Below are 21,881 nucleotides of genomic sequence, written 5' to 3'. Positions count from 1 at the left end.
CTTATCGAAATATACGGGGCTGCCCCGAAAGGTGGCGCGCCACTCACCCGATTCTAGAGGACGATCCCATCGAGGCGGCAGCCCCATGATCGCGTCCGCCTTCATGGCTCGTCGCGGCCCGGCTGTCCGTGCCGATCACGACATTTGGCTTGCGTAGATCGTTTCTCCCTCCGAGACCCCAAGTTGTTAGGTTCGTTCCGCTTGCTCAGGCGCACGTTTCGTCTTTGTGTGACTCAAGAGCATGCCGAGCGAATGAGTGGGTGGTGCGAACGAGGTGCGATAACGCTGTTGAAGGCGAAGCTTAAGCGTCCTCCAATTTTTCTAATTGTACCTGCGTCAGGCCAAATGAAATCACGCCAAGCCTCTTAACACACTCGCTTCCCGCGAGCAGTTCATAACTTGCACCATTTATTTGCGTTAAATTGGATATGAATGCTTGCGTTAAATTGTATATCAATGCTTTCGCATTAGGAACTCATAAGATGTGCTTAGTCATCCTCGGCTTTTCTTTATTAAGTGCATCCTTCTTTCTCTCTCTCTCTCTCTCTCGATTCAGAAGAGGAATCCAACGGCGGGCGGAAGCCTTCCTTTGCCAGGCTTGAGGACGACAGTGGCTCTGCCGACGCTTCCGTAGACCACGATGCTCCTACGAGCGAAGAACATGCGCCCAAAGGCGCGGTCCCGGTCACAACACCGGAGCTGGTCGCCTTGACGGATGCAGAAGCCGTGATTAAAAAATGCAAGGAACTACTGAATAAGGCCAAGAGCAAGGATTCGAAGACAAAAAATAATATCACAGTGGGCATGCTGTGCTTGACCGCGTCTTGCCCGGCAAGTGACTCAGCTAGCATCGCGTTGAAGTTGTACGCTCCTGTTCATTTCACCAATGAAGACAGCGCAACAAAGTTTCCACTTGGTTCCTTTTTCGCAGCTGCGCCGTCTTTTGGTGAGTGAATGGGACCGTAGCCAATCGCCTTTTGGGTGCGGCTTCTTTCGTTGTCACTCCACTGTGCAAGTCATTTCTTCGTCGCGAGCTTACCTGCTACGCGCATCTGCTGAGACGTACAGCACGACTTTCAGCAGGTGATTTCTTAATAGGAAATACATAGCCTAAGAAGGAGCCAAACCTAACAATATTCTTTTATGTGGACGCGGGAGAGTAGCTGGTATGGAATTCTACCACTTTGCACACACTACACAACCTGACTACTTTCTGTGCCTATGCAGCCAAAGATACAGAACCGTAGTGCGCATATGGTAGCACCGGTGGATATTATAGTCCTACGTTTAAATAAATAGATTAGGGGCTGCCTTCTGAAATGATTGAGTGATTTTACTTTTAACGTTTAGCTAATAACTCCTGTGCTTGCCCCTGAGAAGAGCGTCTATCTAAATTGGCGGCAAGTTTCTACGGCTGCCCAAGCCCCAAGAGGCTGCACCCATCCGCTGGTGTCGGCGCAACAAAGTGGTCCTGTCTTGCGTACTGACACAAGTGCGACAGCTCCGTCTCCGCTAGCTTTCCCTGCAGAGTGAGAGAAAAGTGTCCGCGTGCATTCACTATCACGGCCAAAAGCTGGCCGAGAAGCGTGCCTGTATGAAACTTTGTCTGTACTCACTGCAATGTTTGTTTTCGAGCTTCAGTCACTGTCTGCGTCAGTTCTGTGGTGGTGGAGGTTAAAGAAAAACGGCTATATATCAAGGTCTCTTGTCTATCGGGAAATAGTTTCATGAGAAAAGGCATTGATCATTTTCAATTTCAGCCGCAAAGTCTTGTATATAAATAGACAGTTTTAGTATAGCGTACGCTATTCCATTGCGTACGCTAAAAAATAGCGGGTCGTCACTGCGCATGCGCTCAACGCTAAACGAAATAGCGGGTATAGCGGGCGTACGCAACGCAAACGAGATAGCGTTAGCGTTTTTGCGGGGTTTGCGGAGTTTGCGGGAAACATGGCGGCGATCCCGGCTGCCCGCTTCGAATCGAATTTGGCGTTGCTTTTGTAAAATGCACTTCGTTCGTTGCAAATGACTGTGTAAACGGCTTTCGCTTAGTCTCAGGCCGCTTCGACACCAGAGTATTATGGATAACTTCGTGGTGTTTTCGAGATCGCTTCTCATTTCCAACGAGCCGAAGCCTAACGAAAGAAACGTTTGAGATGGTAGCGCCACCTATCGCTACAGGCGCGAAATAGCCGCAACGACGGAATATGGCCTCAGAGATCCGAAGATATCGTCGGCCAACTAAAATTGTGGAAAACGTGCGCCGCTTAGCGTACGTTATTTTATAGCGTATAGCGTACGCTATAGTTGCGTACGCTAAACTAAAACTGTCTAATGACGTTCTGGTAAAGAATTTTTCCATAACAGGAGTTTCTTTTTATGCAGACATATTTGTTTCAGTAGATACTTTCACACCTGTGTAAAAGGAAATACGAAGATAATTTGGCCAATTTGGTAGACATAGTTATTACATGTTTGGTTACTAACTTTATGGTACTAGATTTATTGCGATGTTGAAGCAAAGCAGCAGCTAGGTCATCTTTGCTTGCCAGAAATCGAAGAATAGAACTATTTTTGAGATATTCAACCTTACTGTGTTGCAGAGAAATACGTGGGGGTTCCATTTAAAAGATCGGAAACCGTGCATCTAACTAGTTGAAACCATATTAAATGGAGCTAAGAAGTCTTATTTTAGCAAATTTAGAGACACATAAGTTTGTAATTCCAAAAGTAAGCCGTGATATAGATCTATAATTTGTCAATGCAGTAGCGCCCTCCTCCTTCTGAATTAGTAGGATATACTTAATGTATATTCGAAGATTTTAAGTGCTTAGGAATTGTGCAGCAAGAGTCACAAGGTTTTCGATCATATCTCCTGCATCACTGACCAAACCGACTGTATTCCGTTTATATGCTCCTGCCGCGTTTCCCTTGAATATGTCTTCCAAAGCCTTTCTAAGCACAATTCCGGTTACACATGGAACTTCTGTTTCCCATTCGTCACTAAGTACAGCCAATGTTGCATGGCTGGTATGGGTATCATAGAGTGTCGTATAGAAATTCTCTTCACCTTATCTATCTCGTCGATATTCCTGATGTTACCCAGCGCATCTCTCACGTACACCTTGATCTTCTAGATTCCAAGTTTACCTATCACTGATTTCATGCTCTCCATTTTTGAGGCTGGCTCAAGTGTTCGTTTGTTATATTTTTAATATTACTTTCTTCGCGTTTATAAGCTTTAAGGGCAAGTGATACCTGATATCTGATATTGATATCTGATACTTGATATTTCTACTCGTAGTTTTAGTAAAAAACGTTTACTCTGCTGCTACGCTGCTAAAGGCCAATCCACACAACGGACCAAGTCCGCGGGCCACTCGGTCACGTGATGCGACGTCACGGCCCGCCGCGGTCAGGTGCGGCGGAGAACACATGCACACGGCTGACCGCCATAGCCGATGACAAAGTAGACCAACCAGCTACACTCTCGGCCAGAGTGTTATCAGTGTTATCATTCCGGCTCGAGTCCCACAAAGCGGGGAACTGCTGAACGAGGTATACAAAATGAAAAAAACCTCCTCGTCACTTAAAGAGGACACGGTGTTTAAAAAATATATCTGCTGCACGCACGTGTAGGCGGAATGGCGGACATGAAACGACTGGCTTGACTGGCTTTTGCTGAGGCGAAAGCTAGATTGGATTTGGCTGAAGAATCTCTGTTGCCGGACGACATTCGTTGGCTAAGCCAAAATCGCTGCGGTTTGGATGCGGTCCGCCGCCAAAACGGAAGCGGGAAAAGCCTCGGCGATTTGTTGGACCGCGAAGGCGGTGGTCTTGTGGTGGCCAATGGCGATATGCACGAACCTGTGACGTCCTATCGCGTGATGCGCGGACCGCGGTCCAAAAGAGGAATTTCGGCCGTCGTGTGGATCGGCCTTAACCAGGGGCTCTATTCTCAACACGCATGGCGGCTGCACGGCCGCCATTATCCGCCATGTTTACTCTCTCATTAGCTGTCGAAAGGTCACGTGTTTTGAAATTTGTGCCGGGAAGCGGAAATATTGCAAAATGCAATTTTGCGTTTTCATCAAGATGAAGAAACGTGAGGTGGAGCTGCAAATTTTATGGACTAATACATTTTTTTTGTCCTTGGCAGATATATTGTGATGTTAGCGCTTCAAAAAGAATGGGACGGTAGCGTGCAGAAGCCAGTGCAATGCATCTGCAATTGCGCGAATATGTGGTGGCGATCCAAGATATGCGCCATGCCAGCTTGCTGATTGGCTGAAGCAATATCTCGTGAGGAGCGTCACAGGAAGGGCTGTTTCGTAATCGTCATTTTGACGATGCGTGACGTTGCGCTGGGCCGCCATTGCTGAGATTTTCCGCCATACTTTTTGCTGCGACGAGCCGCGCGAATTGTGCTAATGGGCAGCCATATGCAATGGCAGCCGAGAGGAATGCGTATCGCCACATTTTCCACGTTGTTTGGCGCCACGAAAATCTTTTGTTCATAACGCGTGCTCATAGTATTTGCATCGCTCTCGGGTGGTGTTGGCATTTCTGTTTGGGGCCATCGTTTTTTAAAAGAACGCGTTTATACGAACTAATATTGGTTGAATATAGCAAACTTTCAGCAATTTTGTCCACTTTGCACTGCTGCATTTGTATTGTAATCGAGATTAATGCCTTTTCGCACAATCAGACGTTATGACAACGGCCTCTTTCTAATTTATAAAAAGAAATGTACGCAAGGCGGCGCCTTGAAGTGTCCTCCCGCGGTGCGAGAAACCAGCGAAATGAACAAGAGATGGCAGCGCCGGCGCTTGCGTCGCTCTAGTGGATATCTCTGGCGCGCGCAACGCTATCGGTGATATTCGGCCGTTTCTCAGCCAGCCGAGTCGGGCTGAGTCACTGGCGTTTCATGAAATAGCGATAACGTGGCCTAGAACGTGCGCGCATCACCACTGGTAGGTCGCGTATGTTGTCTCAAGAAAGAAAACAAGCGCGTTGGCGCCAACATGCGATGACTCATTTCATTTTCCAGGGAAACGCATCCTAGCTATTGAAGCAGATGACGGCTTGTACGCAGCAGACGACGGAAGCGAGAAGTGTTTTCGACGGAATAATCATACGCTTTGAGATAGCTGCTTTACTTTTACTGCGGAGGAAAACTGTTTTGCTTTACCGATAACGCTACATTCAGTGCCTTCATTTCAGTTTCTTAGGCGAAACGTCAAGTTGGCGTCACGTTACGTAAGCAAAACTGGGCCACCAGCGCCATTTTGTTTGCGTCGCGCCTACGTCACGCACCGAAGAAAATGGCGGAATGTCCAGAATAGCGCACCAGTGTGTAGTTTTCACTGCCGCACGAGGTCACACGCATCGTATCTCGAACGGGATCTGCAGATGGCTCGTTACTTATCTGCGCGCTCTGTTGTCGCCACTCTTGCGTTGGAGCGACTCGAACGAACGATCACTTCGCTGGCTGCTGCTGCCGCGCTTTCTCAGACTCGCGTTTTGACAGCGACTGTCTGCGCTCGCCGAGGGTGACGTGTTCATGTTTGCTCGTGGGTGCTGACACCATGCTTAGTTAATAAGTTGGTAAGCAAATGTTTCCCAGTTTAAACGACCGATAAAACTACTATCGTCCACTAATTTGCTATCAGAATCGATGGTTCACCTTTCGGGCGAAACTGCTACATTTTTCTCCCTTCAAATCGTACGAATCCTTGATCCTATCAGTCATCAGTGCGCTTTATGGCAGCTGTTAAATATGCATCGTTTAGGATACTAAGGTCGGTAGTGCGGAAGACCTTCGTTTTTTTTTCTCGCTTGCTTCTTACCATTTTTCCAGGCCCACTTGCTGCTACTTAATTCCAATGGAATGTAATCATCATTTGCAATCGAATAAATTCCGCGGAATCTACTAACTGAGCTTATTTCCCATTTCTCTATTAAGTGTTATAGCTGCCAGTCACCTGCTTTCCACGCCTCCCACCACTGATTGCTGGTTGATGTCCAGCATGAGTAAACTATACGAAGTTTTTAACTTTTTTATAGATGAGCATCCTCATATTGCCACGACCATGACACTACTGACAGCTACTCGGTGCAACTCTGTGCAATATCCTAGGCATGTTGGGTGGCTCCCAGAAGAATACGATGACGAAGGTGCCAAGACAGCTTTATAACAGATGCATAGGGTCGACCAAAGTCTTTCGTGGCTTTGTCTGTGACAAACAGGTGGATGTGCTGGGTACGTGTCTATGTACTCTGACTCTCAGGAACTGGGAGCGGGCAATCTACGCAAAAGCCGATGGCTTCCAAAACTGCCTTGAATACGGCCTGCAACATCCGCCCAGGATGTCCACCACAACCGCAAGCCATATACAGGAGACATACGGTACGGAACAGCCTCCTTCATCGCTCGTTCTGCAGACGCCACGTTGGCCACGGCCGTGCGATGGTGAGCCTTTTGAGTACGTGGAAGACTGGCTCGATGATTTCGATTGTGTGACTGACGTCAATTATTGGGATGAATAGAAAAAGTTAAGGAACGTGTACTTCACCCTCGAGCACTCTGCCCGAACATGGTTCGCTAACCAGAACCATCCATCACCACCTGGTAAGAATTTCAGTGGCAGATACGTGATACGTACAGCAGTCCCGCAAGGAAAGAGCGAGCAGAGCAAGCTCTTCAGGGTAGGGTTCAAAAGCCCAACTAAAGCGTAGCCATGTTCGTAGAGGACATGTCGCGGCTTTTCAAGCGTGCTGACCTTGGCATGACAGAACCGAAGAAAGTCCGCCTGCTGATGCGTGCAGTGAATGAACAGCTGTTTGAACTACTAATGCGAAGGCCTCCAGCTGCAGTAGCTGAGTTCGTCAGTGCGGGAGAAAAAGGTGGAGCGAGCCCTTCAGCAACGTTCCTCGGTCTACGATCGCCAAATCAGCATGGGATCAGCGCCTTCTCTCTCGTTGCCCTGCGACACCGATGCGCTCCGAGAGCTTGTGCGTAGTGTCGTGCATGAGGAGCTCAATTGACTACAGGGAGCGCGATTTAAACCAACCGTAACATCCCTAAAGGTATAGTTCGCGAGGACGTCCGCCAGGAGGCACAGCTATTCGTGAAAACCAGACCTAAAGCCCCTCCGTACTGACTTATGCGCAAGCTGTGAGGCTACCTGCGCACCCCGTGAACCACCGTCACCGGCCTTCTTCTGAAGAACCACTCTGGCACTTCCAGGGCCAAGCTTCACAAATAAATATGTACGGGTCCACGAGCCCTCGAATCAATACGCCAAAGTCAAATGTGTGGCGCACACCTGACAATCAGCCACTCTGCTTCCAATATGGTGAAACGGGCCACATTTACCGTGCCTGCTACTACCGAAGAATAAGACTCCAGTGCTATCACCCCGGTGCTCGTCGTCCACATGAGGGATAGCGCCCGAGAGATATCCCGCAATATCTGGACAGTCGACATTCATCGCCATACATGCAGTTCTCATCGGTTGAACAGTCCCCGCCAACGGCCCGATCCCCTTCTCCACAGAGGTTCAGTCACGATGACCGCCTCCTCGACGACTGGCGTCACCACGTTCTCCGCTTCCGTGAGCAACCGGCCGTCGAGCCCAAGTCGGGGAAACTAAGAACAGCCGGGGGCGGGGCCGCTGTCCAACGCCCTTCGAAAGACCCTCCGCAGCGACACCCCGATGATGACTTCGATGGCGACGTTAACGACGATGACGATAACGATGACGACAACGACAACTGCGTACCTTCAGCACCTTCCTTCGAAAACCATGAACCTGTTTCAGCCGACATACTCGTTTCTGTAGATAACCACCCGGTAACCACTCTTGTCGATACTGATGCTGATTATTCTGTCATTAGCAAACAATTGGTTCCTACACATCGCAGGGTGACGACACAGTGGCCAGGACCTAAGCTCCATACAGCTGGCGGTCATTTTCTCACGCCGATCGGCAAATGCAGTGCAAATTCGTGAGGCCCCCTTTGTCGGTTCATTCACACGCGACTATCACCCGCAGTCCACGGTGTTACGCGTTTCGGGTGACTGCGCTACTTTACCACCCCGGAGTACGGCGTCGATCACCGTAGACACAATGCAACCCTCCCCATCTCGGAATCGCTGAAGGTGATCTGTGAGCCTTGTTGGCTTGAGAGGTTTGCGTAGCCCGTGGCATGTTGCAGCTGCCGTCACGGACTGCTCCTATTTTAGTGACCAGTTGCGCTCGTTCGTGGGGCGATGGCACTTCACCCCACGAAGTGTCATCACATATTTGGAGCCAGTTAGTGGCTCTCCTGCTTGATTAACTGTAGGACACAATGATGGAGATTCTAACTGAGACGTACCTGCCAACAGCAAAATCGATGTAAATTCTAAATTATCAGGTGAAGAACAAGCTAGCATTAGAAGCCTTTTACAGTCTTTTGTGGACTGTCTCGCTTCAATATCGAAGGTCAACCAAAGGCCTATTGGCACACTGAATTATTACAAATCCCCATGAAACACCCGTGCGCCAACGTGCCTACGCTATTTCCGGTAAAAAGCAAGACGCCGTCCAAAATCAAGTCCAACAAATGCTTACCGGCAACATCATACAGCTCTTCACCAGTCCATTGGCGTCACCTATGGTTCTGATGAACAAAAGACGGTACAATGCGTTTTTTCGTTGACTATCGCAAGCTTAACAACGTTACGAAGAAGGAAGTTTATCCCCTTCCGCGCATCGAGGACTCATTGGACCGCCTACGACATTCTCGATACTTCTCATCGATGGACCTTCGCAGCGGCTACGGGCCAATCTAGGTTGATGACCGTGACCGTGAGAAAGCCGCATATATTACGCCTGACGGCCTCTTCGAATTCAAGGTCCTTCCTTTCAGATACTGCTCTGCGCCTGCTACTTTTCAGCGCATGATGGACACGGTTTAGGTCTCAAATGGCAGTCATGCTTTGTCTATTTAGATGATATCGTTCTGTTTTCAGAAACAATTGAGCAGCGCCTCCAGCGCTTACAAGCAGTTCTTTACGCAATTCGTTCTACTCGCCTGTCTTTAAAGCCTGAAAAGTGCCATTTCGGGAATGACGAACTCAAATTTTGAGGCCTTGTCCTCAGCTACGAAGGCATTCGACCAGACCCCGCAAGACCATTGCGGTTTCTCCGTTTCCAACACCTTAGAACAAACAGGAACTCCGCCGTTTTCTAGGGCTTTTCGGATATTATCGACGCTTCGTGGCTAAATTTTCAAGGATAGCCGAAACTTTGCAATGGTTAACAAAGGATAATGTTCCGTTTGTCTGGGAGCAGGACCAACAAGAGGCCTTCTGTGAACTCTAGAAACGTCTGCACACACCTCTAGTTCTAGGACACTTTGACGAAGACAGTGATACCGGCTTGCACACGGATGCCAGCAACGTCGGCCTTGGTGCCGCCCTCGTACAGTGGCAAGATGGAGCCGAGCGCGTCATTGCGTCGCAAGCCGCACTTTGTCTCCAGTTGAAAGGAACTATTCCACTACGAAGAAGAAATGCTTGGCCGTTGTGGGGGCAATTGCTAAGTTACGACCACATTTGTACGACCGATCGTTTCGAGCTGTGACAGATCACCATTCATTGAGCCAATCTGAGGGATCCATCTGGACGTCGTGCACGCTGGTGTCTTCCCCTGCAGGAACAGGATATGTCGATCGTGTTCAAGTACGGGCGTAAACACACAAATGCCTACTGCATGTCACGTGCTCCACTTCAACCGTCGCCGTTCGATGTGGATAAAGAAGACGCATTTCTTTCCATTATCACGGTATCAGTCATCAGTAAGCAACAGCGCGATGATTCAGAACTTCGGCTCTCATCAACTAGCTTGAGAACTGTCTACGAGAGCCGTCTCGTACGTTCGTCCGCAAGTTATCCTCGTTTCTTTTTTCTCTGCGATGGCGTCCTCTACAAATTGGACTTTCACTCGACCAAAACCGCCTGCCTCCTTGTAGTGCCGTCTTCACTACGTGACGACATCCTGTGAGCCTCTCACGACGAGCCATTTATGGGCCACTTGGGATTCGCATGGACGTTTTCGCGCATGTGCCAAAGTTCTTTTGGCTTAACCTTCGCCATGACGTAAAGCAATACGTGAAGACACGCCGCGACTGCCAGAGACGCAGCACAGCACCCGTGCGTCCCGCTGGACTTCTCCATCCCGTGGATCCTCCGCGAAGCCCTTTAAGCAGGTTGGCATTGATTTGGTTCAGCCATTCCCCAGGTTGAGGGCTGGTAACCATTGGATTGCTGTTGCCACAGAATACCTTACACGTTACATTGAAACCCGCGCTCTCCCACGAGACACTGCTAATGATATTGCGACCTTCATTGTACATGGTGTCGTACTACACCACGGTGGTCCAACAGTGCTTATAACCGACCTGGGCACAGCAATTTCAGCGCAGCTCACAGAAGGTATCGTGCTTCTCAGTGGTACGCTTCACCGCAACGCCACTGCTTACCATTCCCAGAGGAATGGGCTCACAGAAAGGCTAAACAAAACGATCGCTGACATGATTTCCATGTGTGTTAACGTCGACCGCAAAAACTGGGACGACGTTCTCCCATAAGTTACGTTTTCATATAACACTGCCGCTCAAGAAACTACCGGCTTCACCCCTTTTCGCTTGGTGCATGGCCGGAAAGCTGCCGAAACACCCGATGCAATGCTTTTACCCACCCACTGTTCTAACGTTGTCACTGATGCTGCCGAATTCACTCCATGCCCCGAAGAGGTGCGCCAGCTCGCACGAATGCGTATCTGCTACCAACAACACAACGACGCCCACCGATACAATCTTCGTCACCGAGGCGTCACTTATCGACCCGGTGACAAATTGTGGGTGTGGACACCGATCCGCCGGCGTGGTCGCTCGGAGAAACTTTTGCCCCACTACTTTGGACCTTATAAGATCGTTCAATGGCTCGGCGACGTCACATAATATGTGATGCCTGAAGGAGAAGGCACCACTCGCCGTCCCCAACGCCCACGTCTGTCCGATGTCGTTCACGTCTTCAGATTGAAGCTCTACTACTCACGCTGACCGCAAAGCTCTACACCGCTTTCACCATCTACGTCTTAGTTAACAGTATCACCATGGCAATCTCCAGTGCACCAATGTTCCGCATTCAGACGATGCTTCTAGGGAAGGGGTAATGCTACGACCTTCACACAACTGACAGCCACTCAGTGCAATGCTGTGCAACATGCTTGGCGTGTTGGGTGGCTCCCAGAAGAAGAAGACTATGAAGGTGCCAAGACAGCTTTATAACATATCTATAGTGTCGACTGAAGTCTTGTGTGGCTTTGTCTCTGACAATATACTTTTCTACTCCACCATAGTGACTCGAGGTTTGAAGGGTGATGGTTTGGGCTAGTCGGTTTTCCATGACGCTCTGTTCTCATTTTTCTGTGTCCATTCTACCGCTTCACGCTGCACACCACAGTCGATATTTGAGCGTAGATTTGAGCTGTATTTATTTTATATGTCCAATTAGGCTCTGATACAATAACTGCCGCCATTTCATTATTGCCTTACAGTCATCAATGTTCCCGTTAGGTCCTAATGGATTAGAACTTGTACCTCATGCTCTGTATAATTCTGTAGCGGAACTTCTGTAGCGGAGCTTCTGAACTTCTGCAGCGGAGGACGTGTGCACTGGTCTATTTAAACCTCACTAGTTCTCTTGACCTCACTAATCCTTTTGAATCCCCTAAAATGTCTCAATTTCTCGAACAGCCCTACTTAGATGTCTTCACTCGAAAAGGGTCGCGTACTGAACATTGCTATTTCAACGTCTAGTGGCGGCCTGTCCATATACAGAGGTTCTTAGCACCCTCTAATATACGGCAGGTCTGACGGCGGCCTTGGTGAAGTGGTCCCCTGCGACCCAAACTGGGGTCAAAGGGCTAATTGTAAAACTCATAACGGAGATAGAGGTTGTTGGGAGCTAGGTTTAGCGGAGACAAGTAATACACGTTATGACAGGTTGACTAAGAAGAGTCGACAGGTTTTCAACAGTAGAACAAGTATGCAGAGTGGCTGTGGTGGCGCCCATTTCACGCAGCCACCTCACTTCCAAGAAAGAGCAGGGGCAAACGACCCCCACTTGGATGCCAGGCGAGGCAACCAAAGTTCACAGAAGTGGGGGACAGCGTACAATGGCCGGCGGTTGCTACCAGGTCAAGTACTGCCCCAAGAAGGCCAAATTCTGTTCTGATGAAAGGCTGTTCTTTTGAAACCCTTGGACTTTTCTCGTTTGGTTGCATTTGGAAGAAGTTGTTGCATCTGGGTTGCAAGCCCCAAGGGTAGCGTTGGCCTGGCGGCCTGTGGCACAACTGGAAGCATCCGAAGGTCCTGGCAAAGGATGAGTCGACTGCTAACTGAACAACTTGTTTATTCTAGCATCGCAAAAGAGCGGCCGGTCAGGTCGACCGAAGTGGAGAGACGGGAGAGCACGTTACTCGACGGAAGAAATCGGAGCCTCTCTCTTGGCGTCCTGGGGCAGCTGCTTTTATACTCTCGGAGTTGAGGGCAAGGAGGAACGGCTCTGGATGGGGCGCTAGTGGCGGCGCCGCTCGGGCACGTTGAGACAAGTAGTGGCGCATCCGCCGGGCCGGCGCCGGTCAGACCTCCTCGCTTCACAGTTGGGGAGCTTCTCTGCCCGGCTGCCACACTTTGACAAGCGTGGGCACCAACATGCACACACACACACGCGCGCGCACACGAAGACAGGTGGCATTGAAACATGCCTGGACGCGCTTGGCGGGGAGGCGTTGCGGCAGCAGCGCTTAACGGGCCAAAGTGTCCGCCGCTTTGAACGAAGCCCCGGCGTCCGTTGCATCCGCGCCGGCTATACCGCGCGTCATAGGCGAAACCCTCCATAGACCCTCAGTGATTTTTTCTGATTTAAGGCGCCACTTCAACTTGAAAATGTAGTGACCTGGAGGAGGAGGATTCGAGAATGGGGCCTTGAATAGAGAAGTCTGCTGCTCTACCTTCCCTGCATTCCACCACTACCTAACTGACTTATTTTCCTTGTTGAGGGTACTACTGCTTGAAAGTGCATGAATTCCTTGTTGAGGGTACTCCAATTTTAGGCTTGGACTGTCATCTGAAACCAGAAGAAAAAGAATTCTGGCACAATCCTTCTCACGTGAACTTTGATGTTACTGCAGTAGGCAATGGAAAAATGGATCCACCATGGGTACTTAGTGGCCTTGGCGCTGCGATGCAAGCATGAGGCTGCGGGGTGAATTCCCGGCCGTGGCAGTCTATGGCAGTCAAATTTCCGTGGGGGTGAAATGCAAGAACCACCGTTCGTATTGTCAGGAACCCCATATAGTGAAAATTCATCCAAATACTGCAATTAAAAACATCCAAATACTGCAATTAAAAGAAGCAGCTCATAATCAAATCTTAGTTTTGGCACATGGAGCTTCATGATCAAAATTTATTGTAGCAATACAAAGGCATAACATATCCTAAACACCCCAAACCCCACCATGTTTATCTGTCCAAAATCAAAAAGGGGGCTGAGATATGGAATAACACACTGTGGTATAAAGTTTGTGAACAGGGATAACGTGCCTCAGAAACGCTGGCCAACGTTTCGATAGGAGGACCTGCTCTTCGTCAACGACAAAGATAGGTCTTCCTATCGGAACGTTGGCGAACCTTTCTGAGGCACCTTACCCCTGTTCACAGACTTTATACCACGTTCATCTGTCGTGATTTATGATGATGATAATGATGGTTTTTTGGTGTTCATGGGGGTATTTACCTTGGAACGGAGGGGCGACAAATAGTCACATAGCGAAGTTCGACAGCATCTATTTCCATCTAACCTTTGCCTATCTAGTCTCAATTTTGCCTGCCATATTTAAGATGTATATCACTATGTTGCAGAATTATTTACGCTTTCAGTGAGTCCGATTATTTAAATTTTTTCCTGCTGTTTTTTTTCCACCAACACTTTAATCATCTCTTACATATCTCGACTGCTGACCAGTTAATCTGTTTATTTTTAAATCGCAACGCACCTGGAAAGCAGGCACTATTTAGACGTTTCACTGGGTGAATATCTCGGTATTCTATTGCAATTGACCCAGTCGTTCGTGAGCTATTTTTGAAACTCACAAATGCACCAACCTGTTGAGCATAATTTGCTCCGCTATGTTTCAGTCCTCACGTAGCCAGCTGGGACCTCATAAATTACCGCATTGCCCTTTGTGTTATCATACAGGTCTTCCTTGGTGATTCCTTTCTTTTCATTTCTGTAAATCGCAATCATGTTCTTTTTCATTCTTTGAGTCCAATTTACTGTTTCTTTTCTCTGTTGTCTGTTTCACGATTGCTCATTGTCTATTCACACTTCCAGGCACCTTTTACTTAGTTGCCAATTTTCTTCATCTCTTGCTCCTTTATGTTTCCCCGCTTTTCTGCTACAGGCATTGTGCACATAATCCCGCCATTTCTTTTCGTTTGCGTTCGTCAGTCTTTGTTCAAAAACAACATTCCTCTGCGCTTCTCTGAGATCAAAAGAGACCCAACCTTTATCATGTTGCGCTGTCTTATTTGTGGTCCTTCCGCGGGCCCCTAGAGCCAGTAAGCCTACCTATCTCTGGCTACTTCTAAGTAGCCAGAGATATCTCTGGCTATCTCTAAGCACAGAATTGCATTTGCGAACTCTAGCGCTGGCACTATTACAGTTTTCAAAATTCCTTGCACCTCCTAGTTTTTCTTGTAACCCAAAGTTCCCTAAGTTTCGTTATTCCTACATTCCTCTTCCCTTTTATATTAAGATTATTCTGGGGGACGTTTGAGTAGGCATTCGCTTTGCTTACGTATGCACCCAGACATTTAAATTGTTTGACTAAGAGTATGATTTCCTGTTGTATTGATACCACTTCATTACTCGGCTCTTCAATAACGTTCACATCCAATTTCATTGTGCTAAACTTAATGCTTAGATTCGTCACTGCAATGCCGCTTATAGTCGCAAGTGTCAGCAATCCCCTGCATTGTCCTCTAATAGCACTATGTCGTCTGCATGCGTCAGTCCAGGAATCTTTTGTTGCGCATTTTGCCCATTACGTATGACATATAGATGAAAACCTAAGTGACCGCTATCCAGATGTCTCTTTATGCCTTTAACACAAACAATATTTAACGGAGACACATCCCCTTCTTCCTTCAGTCTTCAGTAATTTTCACAACTTCGTTGCACTTCGACTTTGCGATACAATTTGTGCTTGCCGCTGCTTATGTATTTTTATGAATAGCTCACAAAGTCTTCGTCTGCACCCTAATGCATGAGAACACTCTATCGCGATTTCCGGTCCACGTTGTCTCAGGCTCATTTAATACATATAACTGCTATTCATGAAGGTCTTTTCTTCGCTATTCAGATTTTTTGCATTGAGGTAGTGCAAACATTATCCTACAAGCGATTACCTGGTATGCAACTATTCTTGACTTTCCGCAGTACATCGTTTTTCTCCATGCACTTCGAGAGCTCTGCTTTTATTGGTTGCGTTGCTATTCTATATATCAAGGACGCTATTGTAGCTTCACTCTACGATATCGGTTATTCGTCACCTTTGCCCTTGTAGATGAGGTTAATTTTGCTTTCACGCTATTCAAACGGAATTTTTCATTGTTTTGATCAGTTGCATTATGTTATTAGTCAGCAGTGGCTTGTTCTTCGGACTCCTCTGTTTAATTCGATGTGTTGGGGTTTTATCACGTCCTGTGGCCTTTTTAATTCGAACATTTTCTTCTGATTTCTTTTCCATTGAAATTTCCTGTGCTGTAATTTGTTCTCTCAGGTTCCTTCCATTGGTGTATTTGTTTGACTCTGAACTATTATTTACTGCCGAAATTGTTCCTAACAACACCTCTGATGAAAAGCAGTACATCGTCTCCTTCGAAGATAGTGCTGTCTCTATCCCTTATAGCAGCTTCATGGTTGTTAGCTGAAGATCAGAGCGCATCTAAAGGGTTCCGGAATCTTTTTAGTGCGTGTTTGTTTCTTTTGCGAATGTTACGCACCCAATTTTCACTTGTAAATCTATGCCCTTGCGCTAGTTCGTCTGTCACCACTTTCTTTTACCGGTATTTGCTCCATCAGAAGCGTAGTTCTTCTCTGTGTATTCCTAACTTTTCGGCTTCTCAATGATCCCTGGACGCTTCTTTACACTCTTATATAGCCTGCTCCTTTCCCTTGTTTCCTATTTGCGTTAATTTCTCATATTTTTTCACAAATTTCTTGCTGTGTTTGTGTATCTGCGTCTGCATGACGTGTACGAGATATTCCTCCCATACTGCTGTGAGAAAGGAATCAATGTTCTTCTCCATGCTTTTTTGACATTTATAATATTTGTTTTTCATTTACCGTTAAGCATTCTGCTGCTGTTTATTTATTTTATTTATTTATTTACAAATACTGCAGCCCAGAAGGGCTATTGCAGGAGTGGGTGAATACAAATGCAAGAAATAAAATCATTATACAAAGGAAGCATACGTGAGTAACATGACTAAGGGGAGCATTCAATGGCATCCCCAAATTCTCTATGTGGTAAACAACGGATGGAACCAGGCAGGTCATTCCAGAGTTCAATTGTCCGAGGAAGAAAACTATATTTAAAAGTGTTGGTGCGAGCAAAAAAGACGGATAAGTTTAAGTCATTGCTGTTTTTCGTGATTAGGGGCTTTGCACGGGCCAGATATGTGTTAGGGGAAGCATAATGTGGAGAGTAAAATAGAGTGTAGAAGTTTCAGAGAATTAATGTGACGACGGTGGGAAAGAGGGGTTAAACCAAGCATATTCCGATGAGATGACGGTGAAAACATTCTATCATAACGGCGGTATATGAAACGAACCGCCTTTTTCTGAACAGATTCAATTTTGTGGATGTCCGAAATTTTGTAAGGGTTCCATATGATAGACGCATATTCAAGAATAGGTCTTACAAGTGTTTTGTATGTGATGAGTTTAGTTTCTTTGGGGGCAGCACGTAGAGTTCGGGTTAGATAACCAAGTTTTTTTAGTCCTTTGTTGCAAGTTGTTAGAATATGTTCTGACCAGGATAATCTTGGAGTGAAAAGGAGGCCTAAATACTTATATTCATATGCGCGCAGCAGAAAAGTAGATTTATAGGAGTAGTTGAAATATGAGCAATTAGCATGCTTGTGAAAGGACATGGCGACTGTTTTCTTGAAGTTAATATTCATTTGCCAGAGTTCGCACCATTCACAAAAACTTATAAAAGATTGATTCAGAGTGTTATGATCGTTAGGTGAGGAAATGACATTGTAGAGAACGCAGTCGTCAACGTAAAGCCGAATTTTTACTGAAACAGAGCTTGGAATGTCGTTAATGTAAAGCAAAAAAAGCAATGGCCCTAAAATAGAACCTTGGGGCACACCGGAAGATACTGATGCGTCAGGAGAGTTGAATGAATTAAAAGAAACATACTGTGAACGATCATAAAGAAAACTACGGATCCAGTCAACGAGAAGAGGGTTATTAAGGATAGAGCTTAGTTTATGTAATAGTTTAGGATGTGGTACAGTATCAAATGCTTTGGAGAAATCAATGAAGAGTGCATCTAATTGATGACCTAAATCAAGAGCAGAAGCGATGTCATGTGTAAATTCAGTTAATTGAGTCACTGTGCTAAAACCACTACGAAATCCATGCTGAGCGCTGCATAAAATATTATTAGAGTCGAGAAAAGTGATAATGTGTTTATAAATTATGTGTTCAAGGAGTTTGAATGCATGAGAAGTTAACGAAATGGGTCTATAATTTAGTAGAGATTGTTTCTGCCCAGATTTGAACAATGGAATGACTAGCCCGTTTCCATGAACAAGGAACTGTACAAGTGGATACAGATTTCTCAAAAATCATGGTGAGGTATTGACACGTCCAGAGCGCATAACGATGAAGGAACACATTGTTGACATTGTCTGGACTGCAGCCTTTTTTGGTGTCAAGATTTAAAATAAGGTTCAGGACTCCTTGCTTACATATTGTAACATTGTTAATTGCACGGGACATGTTAGTTGTCGTGGAGTAGGGAGGAATTACGCCATTGTCCTGTGTGAATAGAGACTGAAAATATTTATTGAATGCTTTAGCAATAGGTCCAGGATCGCTTACTTCGGAATCATCTAATAGAAATGTCTGGGTGGTGTTCTTTATTGGCGAAATTGAGCTCCAAAATTTTCGTGGGTTATTTTTAACTAAGTTAGGTAGAGTGAACTGATAATAAAAGTTCTTAGCTGCGTCCATTTTTTGACGGAGTTCTTCCTTCATAAAGCGGAACTGGACATTTGTTTCGGCATTCATGTGGCGCTTCCGACGTGCTCTGGCTACTCGACGCTTCAAATGCAGTATTTCCCTTGTCATCCAAGGAAGATCTAGATTTTTCTTTTTTGTTTTCAATGGCACATAGCGCTCTATGCGAGTATGGACAATGTTTTCAAAATGGGATACTATAGCATTGATATCACTGGTAGTTCCTAACTGGGAGAATCTGTCGAATGAAATGCTTAATGTATCAAGTATGGACGTATCATCTGCATGATTATAATCGTAAAAACTGGTATATTCATAGTGGCGCCTTGAAACTGAAAGATTAATAGTAGTAATAACAGCTTTCTGATCGGAAATACCGTCCGTAATCTCACACTCAAAGCCACTCGTAAAGAGCGGTGCACTTAGGAAAATCAAATCTAGTATGGAGGACTCTCTAGTAGGGTTAGATACAATTTGTTTCAATCCAAGGGATAGTGTAAATTCAAGCAACTCTCTAGAAAGAGGGACGTTATCACCAGTTATCGATAATGAAGCCCACGAAACGTTAGGTACATTGAAGTCCCCCATGCAGATTAAATTTGAGGAGCCAAAACCGTGCTCTTGGATGAACGCGTTAAGGATCATTATTTCATTTGAGGTATGTCTGGGAGGACGATAAAACACACCAATGATTACATTTGTTTTACCAATGTGCACCTTACACCAGACCGTCTCGATTTCAAGTGGGGATTGTAGTACAGAAAACTGTAGATCAGAGCGCAAAAACAAGGCAATGCCTCCGCCTCTGCCTGCATTCCTGTCTACTCTTATGACGTTATATCCTGCGGGAGTTACCTCGCAGTCAAGGATGTCGTTATGCAACCAGGTCTCAGTAACACCGATAACATGTGGGGAATGTGATGCCACCAAAGAGGAAAAGCTTGAATATTTGTTAGATAGGCTTCTTGCATTAAGATTTAATATACAAAGTTTATCGTACTTGTCATTGTTAAGTCAAGGATTGTTCCCCTGGGAGAGCGGTAAATGATGGTGAGTGGTGCGGTCAGGAGCTTTTACAAGAGAGTTGGAAACAACATCCCAATTGTAGAGCTGATTATCAACAAATGCATGGTCGTACCTGAGGTGTACCACTGAACCATTGTTACGGAATTCTGCTGTAGCGTCACATAGTTTTTTACGGATGGATCGTACGTTCGAAGAAAAATCTTCAGATAATCGCCACTGAGACCCTTTTAGCTTATAGCCGTTCTTTAGAGCACTAATTTTTTCGCGAAAATCTAGGAGCTTCATAATGATGGGGCGAGGTCTCCCACCTCTAGGTCTACCAAGCCTATGCAATCGCTCGATTTGAGGAAAATCAAGCTTTAGTACGTCAGTAAAAAAGTTCTTAACTTGAGATTGCAGCGATTCATTAGTGTCATGCTCAGATTCTGTCAGACCATACAGAATAAGGTTGCTGCGACGCGAGCGATTTTCCAAATCATCGTTTTGGGAAGAAAGTGTGTTAATAGTGGATGACATTTTCTGAATTTGGCTCTGTAGGTTATCGTAGTGGGCTGTGCTAACCGTGGGCGCCTGCTGCTCAAGATCAACTATGCGTTTTTCAATTGCCTCAAATCGAGCGTCGATAGATTTTCGCATGTCGGCTATATCTTTTGTTATCTTATTTTGCCCTGCAAGAAGCTGAGCGAACATTTCGGATATCATAGACCAGACTCATCTGTTTGAGTGGCGGAGCGTTTTGTAGGGCCCGGGTTTGTTTCAATATCGCCACTCAGTAGGAGGCTGCTCATACAGTAAACAAGATCAGCACATACAGAAATATATGCAGAAAGACGTTCGTGTGGGCAAGGCATCAGCAATAAGAAGCGGTTGTCAGATCGAATACAATAAGCGTCCTTAAGGTAACATACCTGCACGAAGAAGAGACAGCGTTTGAACATCTGGCCTGTATTGCTGCTGCCTTGCCCACTGAAGTGATGAAGCTGCGGTGTGGCTTTTATACTGAACGGAGCCGGCGTCGTGACTCGCATTAGTGCACCATCCAGGCTGACGTCACCGATGGCAGAGGTCAGTATCTTGTCGAATCCAGCGGTGAACAGACCATGACTATCTTCCAGGGCGGAGATAGGGCAGTCATCGCGCGCATGCGGGAACATCAGGGCGTGATGACATGCGAGCGGTGATGCATCCAGGAAGGCCTTCGTAGTACACTCCGGGAAAGCAGCCAAGCCGGTGAAAAGCTGCACGAAGAAGAGACAGCGCTTGAACATCTGGCCTGTATTGCTGCTGCCTTGCCCACTCACCGCAAGTCCGTGCCTTGCGCACGGACTTGCGTCGGCTTGCAAAAGCAAAGGCTGTGCGCTATGATTGCTACCAAGACTACCTTTTTTTCCTGTTCATATATCGTTATTCTGTCTAGTCGTTCATAAAGCGGGTATGAGAGCGAGGCGTAGTCGACACATCACTTTCTATTTTCTGATTACCACGTTACCAATTAGGGACATTTATTCTCCCTGTTCACGACCACATGGTTCTGTTCTTCAGTGTATCCGTCTAGATCACCTTGCGTCCATTCATATTCTAGAGTAACATCACCAGGCCTGATTATCTGAACTCATAACTATCCCTTTTACTCTTAGGCACTTCGTACCTACCCTTATCTGCATACCTACGCCTCCACCAGTCGCTGACCTAGTCATACTGTTTGACTCTTCTGAAGAATTGTCTATTACTGGCGGCAGCCTTAAATGCCGTATGTGCGCTTTCATCAAGACGTAAACGCTGAGAGCTTCTTCATTCTGGTGCTTTTCAATTTCCACCCGTCTGCCTTACTTGCGACAATCCTGAATGTTTCTCTGATAAGTCTTACGGTCCCTATAATTATTCACGTTCATCCTGTCCAAATCCTCCACTGAAGCTGCTCACCAACTTGAACCTAAGTCAAATAGATGTAGATGGTGTTCCGTTGACCGCATTAATTGATAATGGAGCCCAAGTTTCCCTAATGTGCGCTAAACTATGTTGTCGCCTCAAAGAATGCTTTCTTGAACGCGTACGGCACGTACGCGACCACGACGCGTACGCGTCGCCAATGGCACCACTGTTGCCGTCAGGGGTATGTGCACTGCTTGCATGGCAATTTCTGGCTGCCACACTCCAGTCCTGCTCACCATGCTGACCAGTTGCCCTCATGACCTAATCTTCGGGCTCGACTTTCTGACGACGCATTCTGCCCTCATCTACTGTCCATGCGGTACGCTCTGCCTCGAGCTACCTCTTCTTTCAGACGTTCACCCGGAACAACCGAACACCCACTGCACAACAGCGTTTGTTCGCTTACGTCAATAACTCTTAACCTTCGTCCAATTGGCCTTAACGGCAACCATGCCTGGTGGCGACTATGTCGTCACACCTATTCCTGATGTCCTGCTGGCGTTCGAAACCTCTGTGCCACACTCCTTCGCAACCCTTCCCGCTAATCGCA

At 46.6% G+C, this 21,881-nt stretch overlaps 1 protein-coding gene and 1 long non-coding RNA gene across 6 annotated transcripts in view; one reads left to right on the top strand and one right to left on the bottom strand.

The window, feature by feature from the left end:
* Positions 1-21,881, top strand: part of LOC135907182 (phospholipid-transporting ATPase ABCA3-like) — a 326,965-nt gene that overhangs the window by 19,562 nt on the left and 285,522 nt on the right. For 4 of the 5 annotated variants that reach the window (XR_010565924.1, XM_065438856.1, XM_065438854.1 and 1 more), the window contains exon 3: positions 557-946. Coding sequence is in view for 3 of the 5 variants with exons in the window: in XM_065438856.1 (XP_065294928.1) it covers positions 557-946 (390 nt within the window). In the remaining 2 variants the exon portion in view is untranslated. Of the gene's footprint in view, positions 1-556; positions 947-17,906; positions 17,985-21,881 lie in introns of those variants that run through there. The other variant, XM_065438855.1, reaches the window with a different exon arrangement.
* Positions 12,937-20,638, bottom strand: LOC135907184 (uncharacterized). The gene is made up of 3 exons (XR_010565925.2): positions 20,308-20,638; positions 13,272-13,432; positions 12,937-13,183 (listed from the first exon to the last, which is right to left on the bottom strand). It is a non-coding gene; the product is annotated as an uncharacterized lncRNA (long non-coding RNA).

Source organism: Dermacentor albipictus, chromosome 9, assembly GCF_038994185.2.
Source record: "Dermacentor albipictus isolate Rhodes 1998 colony chromosome 9, USDA_Dalb.pri_finalv2, whole genome shotgun sequence".
Taxonomy (NCBI): Eukaryota; Metazoa; Arthropoda; class Arachnida; order Ixodida; family Ixodidae; genus Dermacentor; species Dermacentor albipictus.
The sequence above is the reverse complement of the archived record's forward strand: the minus strand, read 5'-3'. Positions and strand labels throughout refer to the sequence as shown.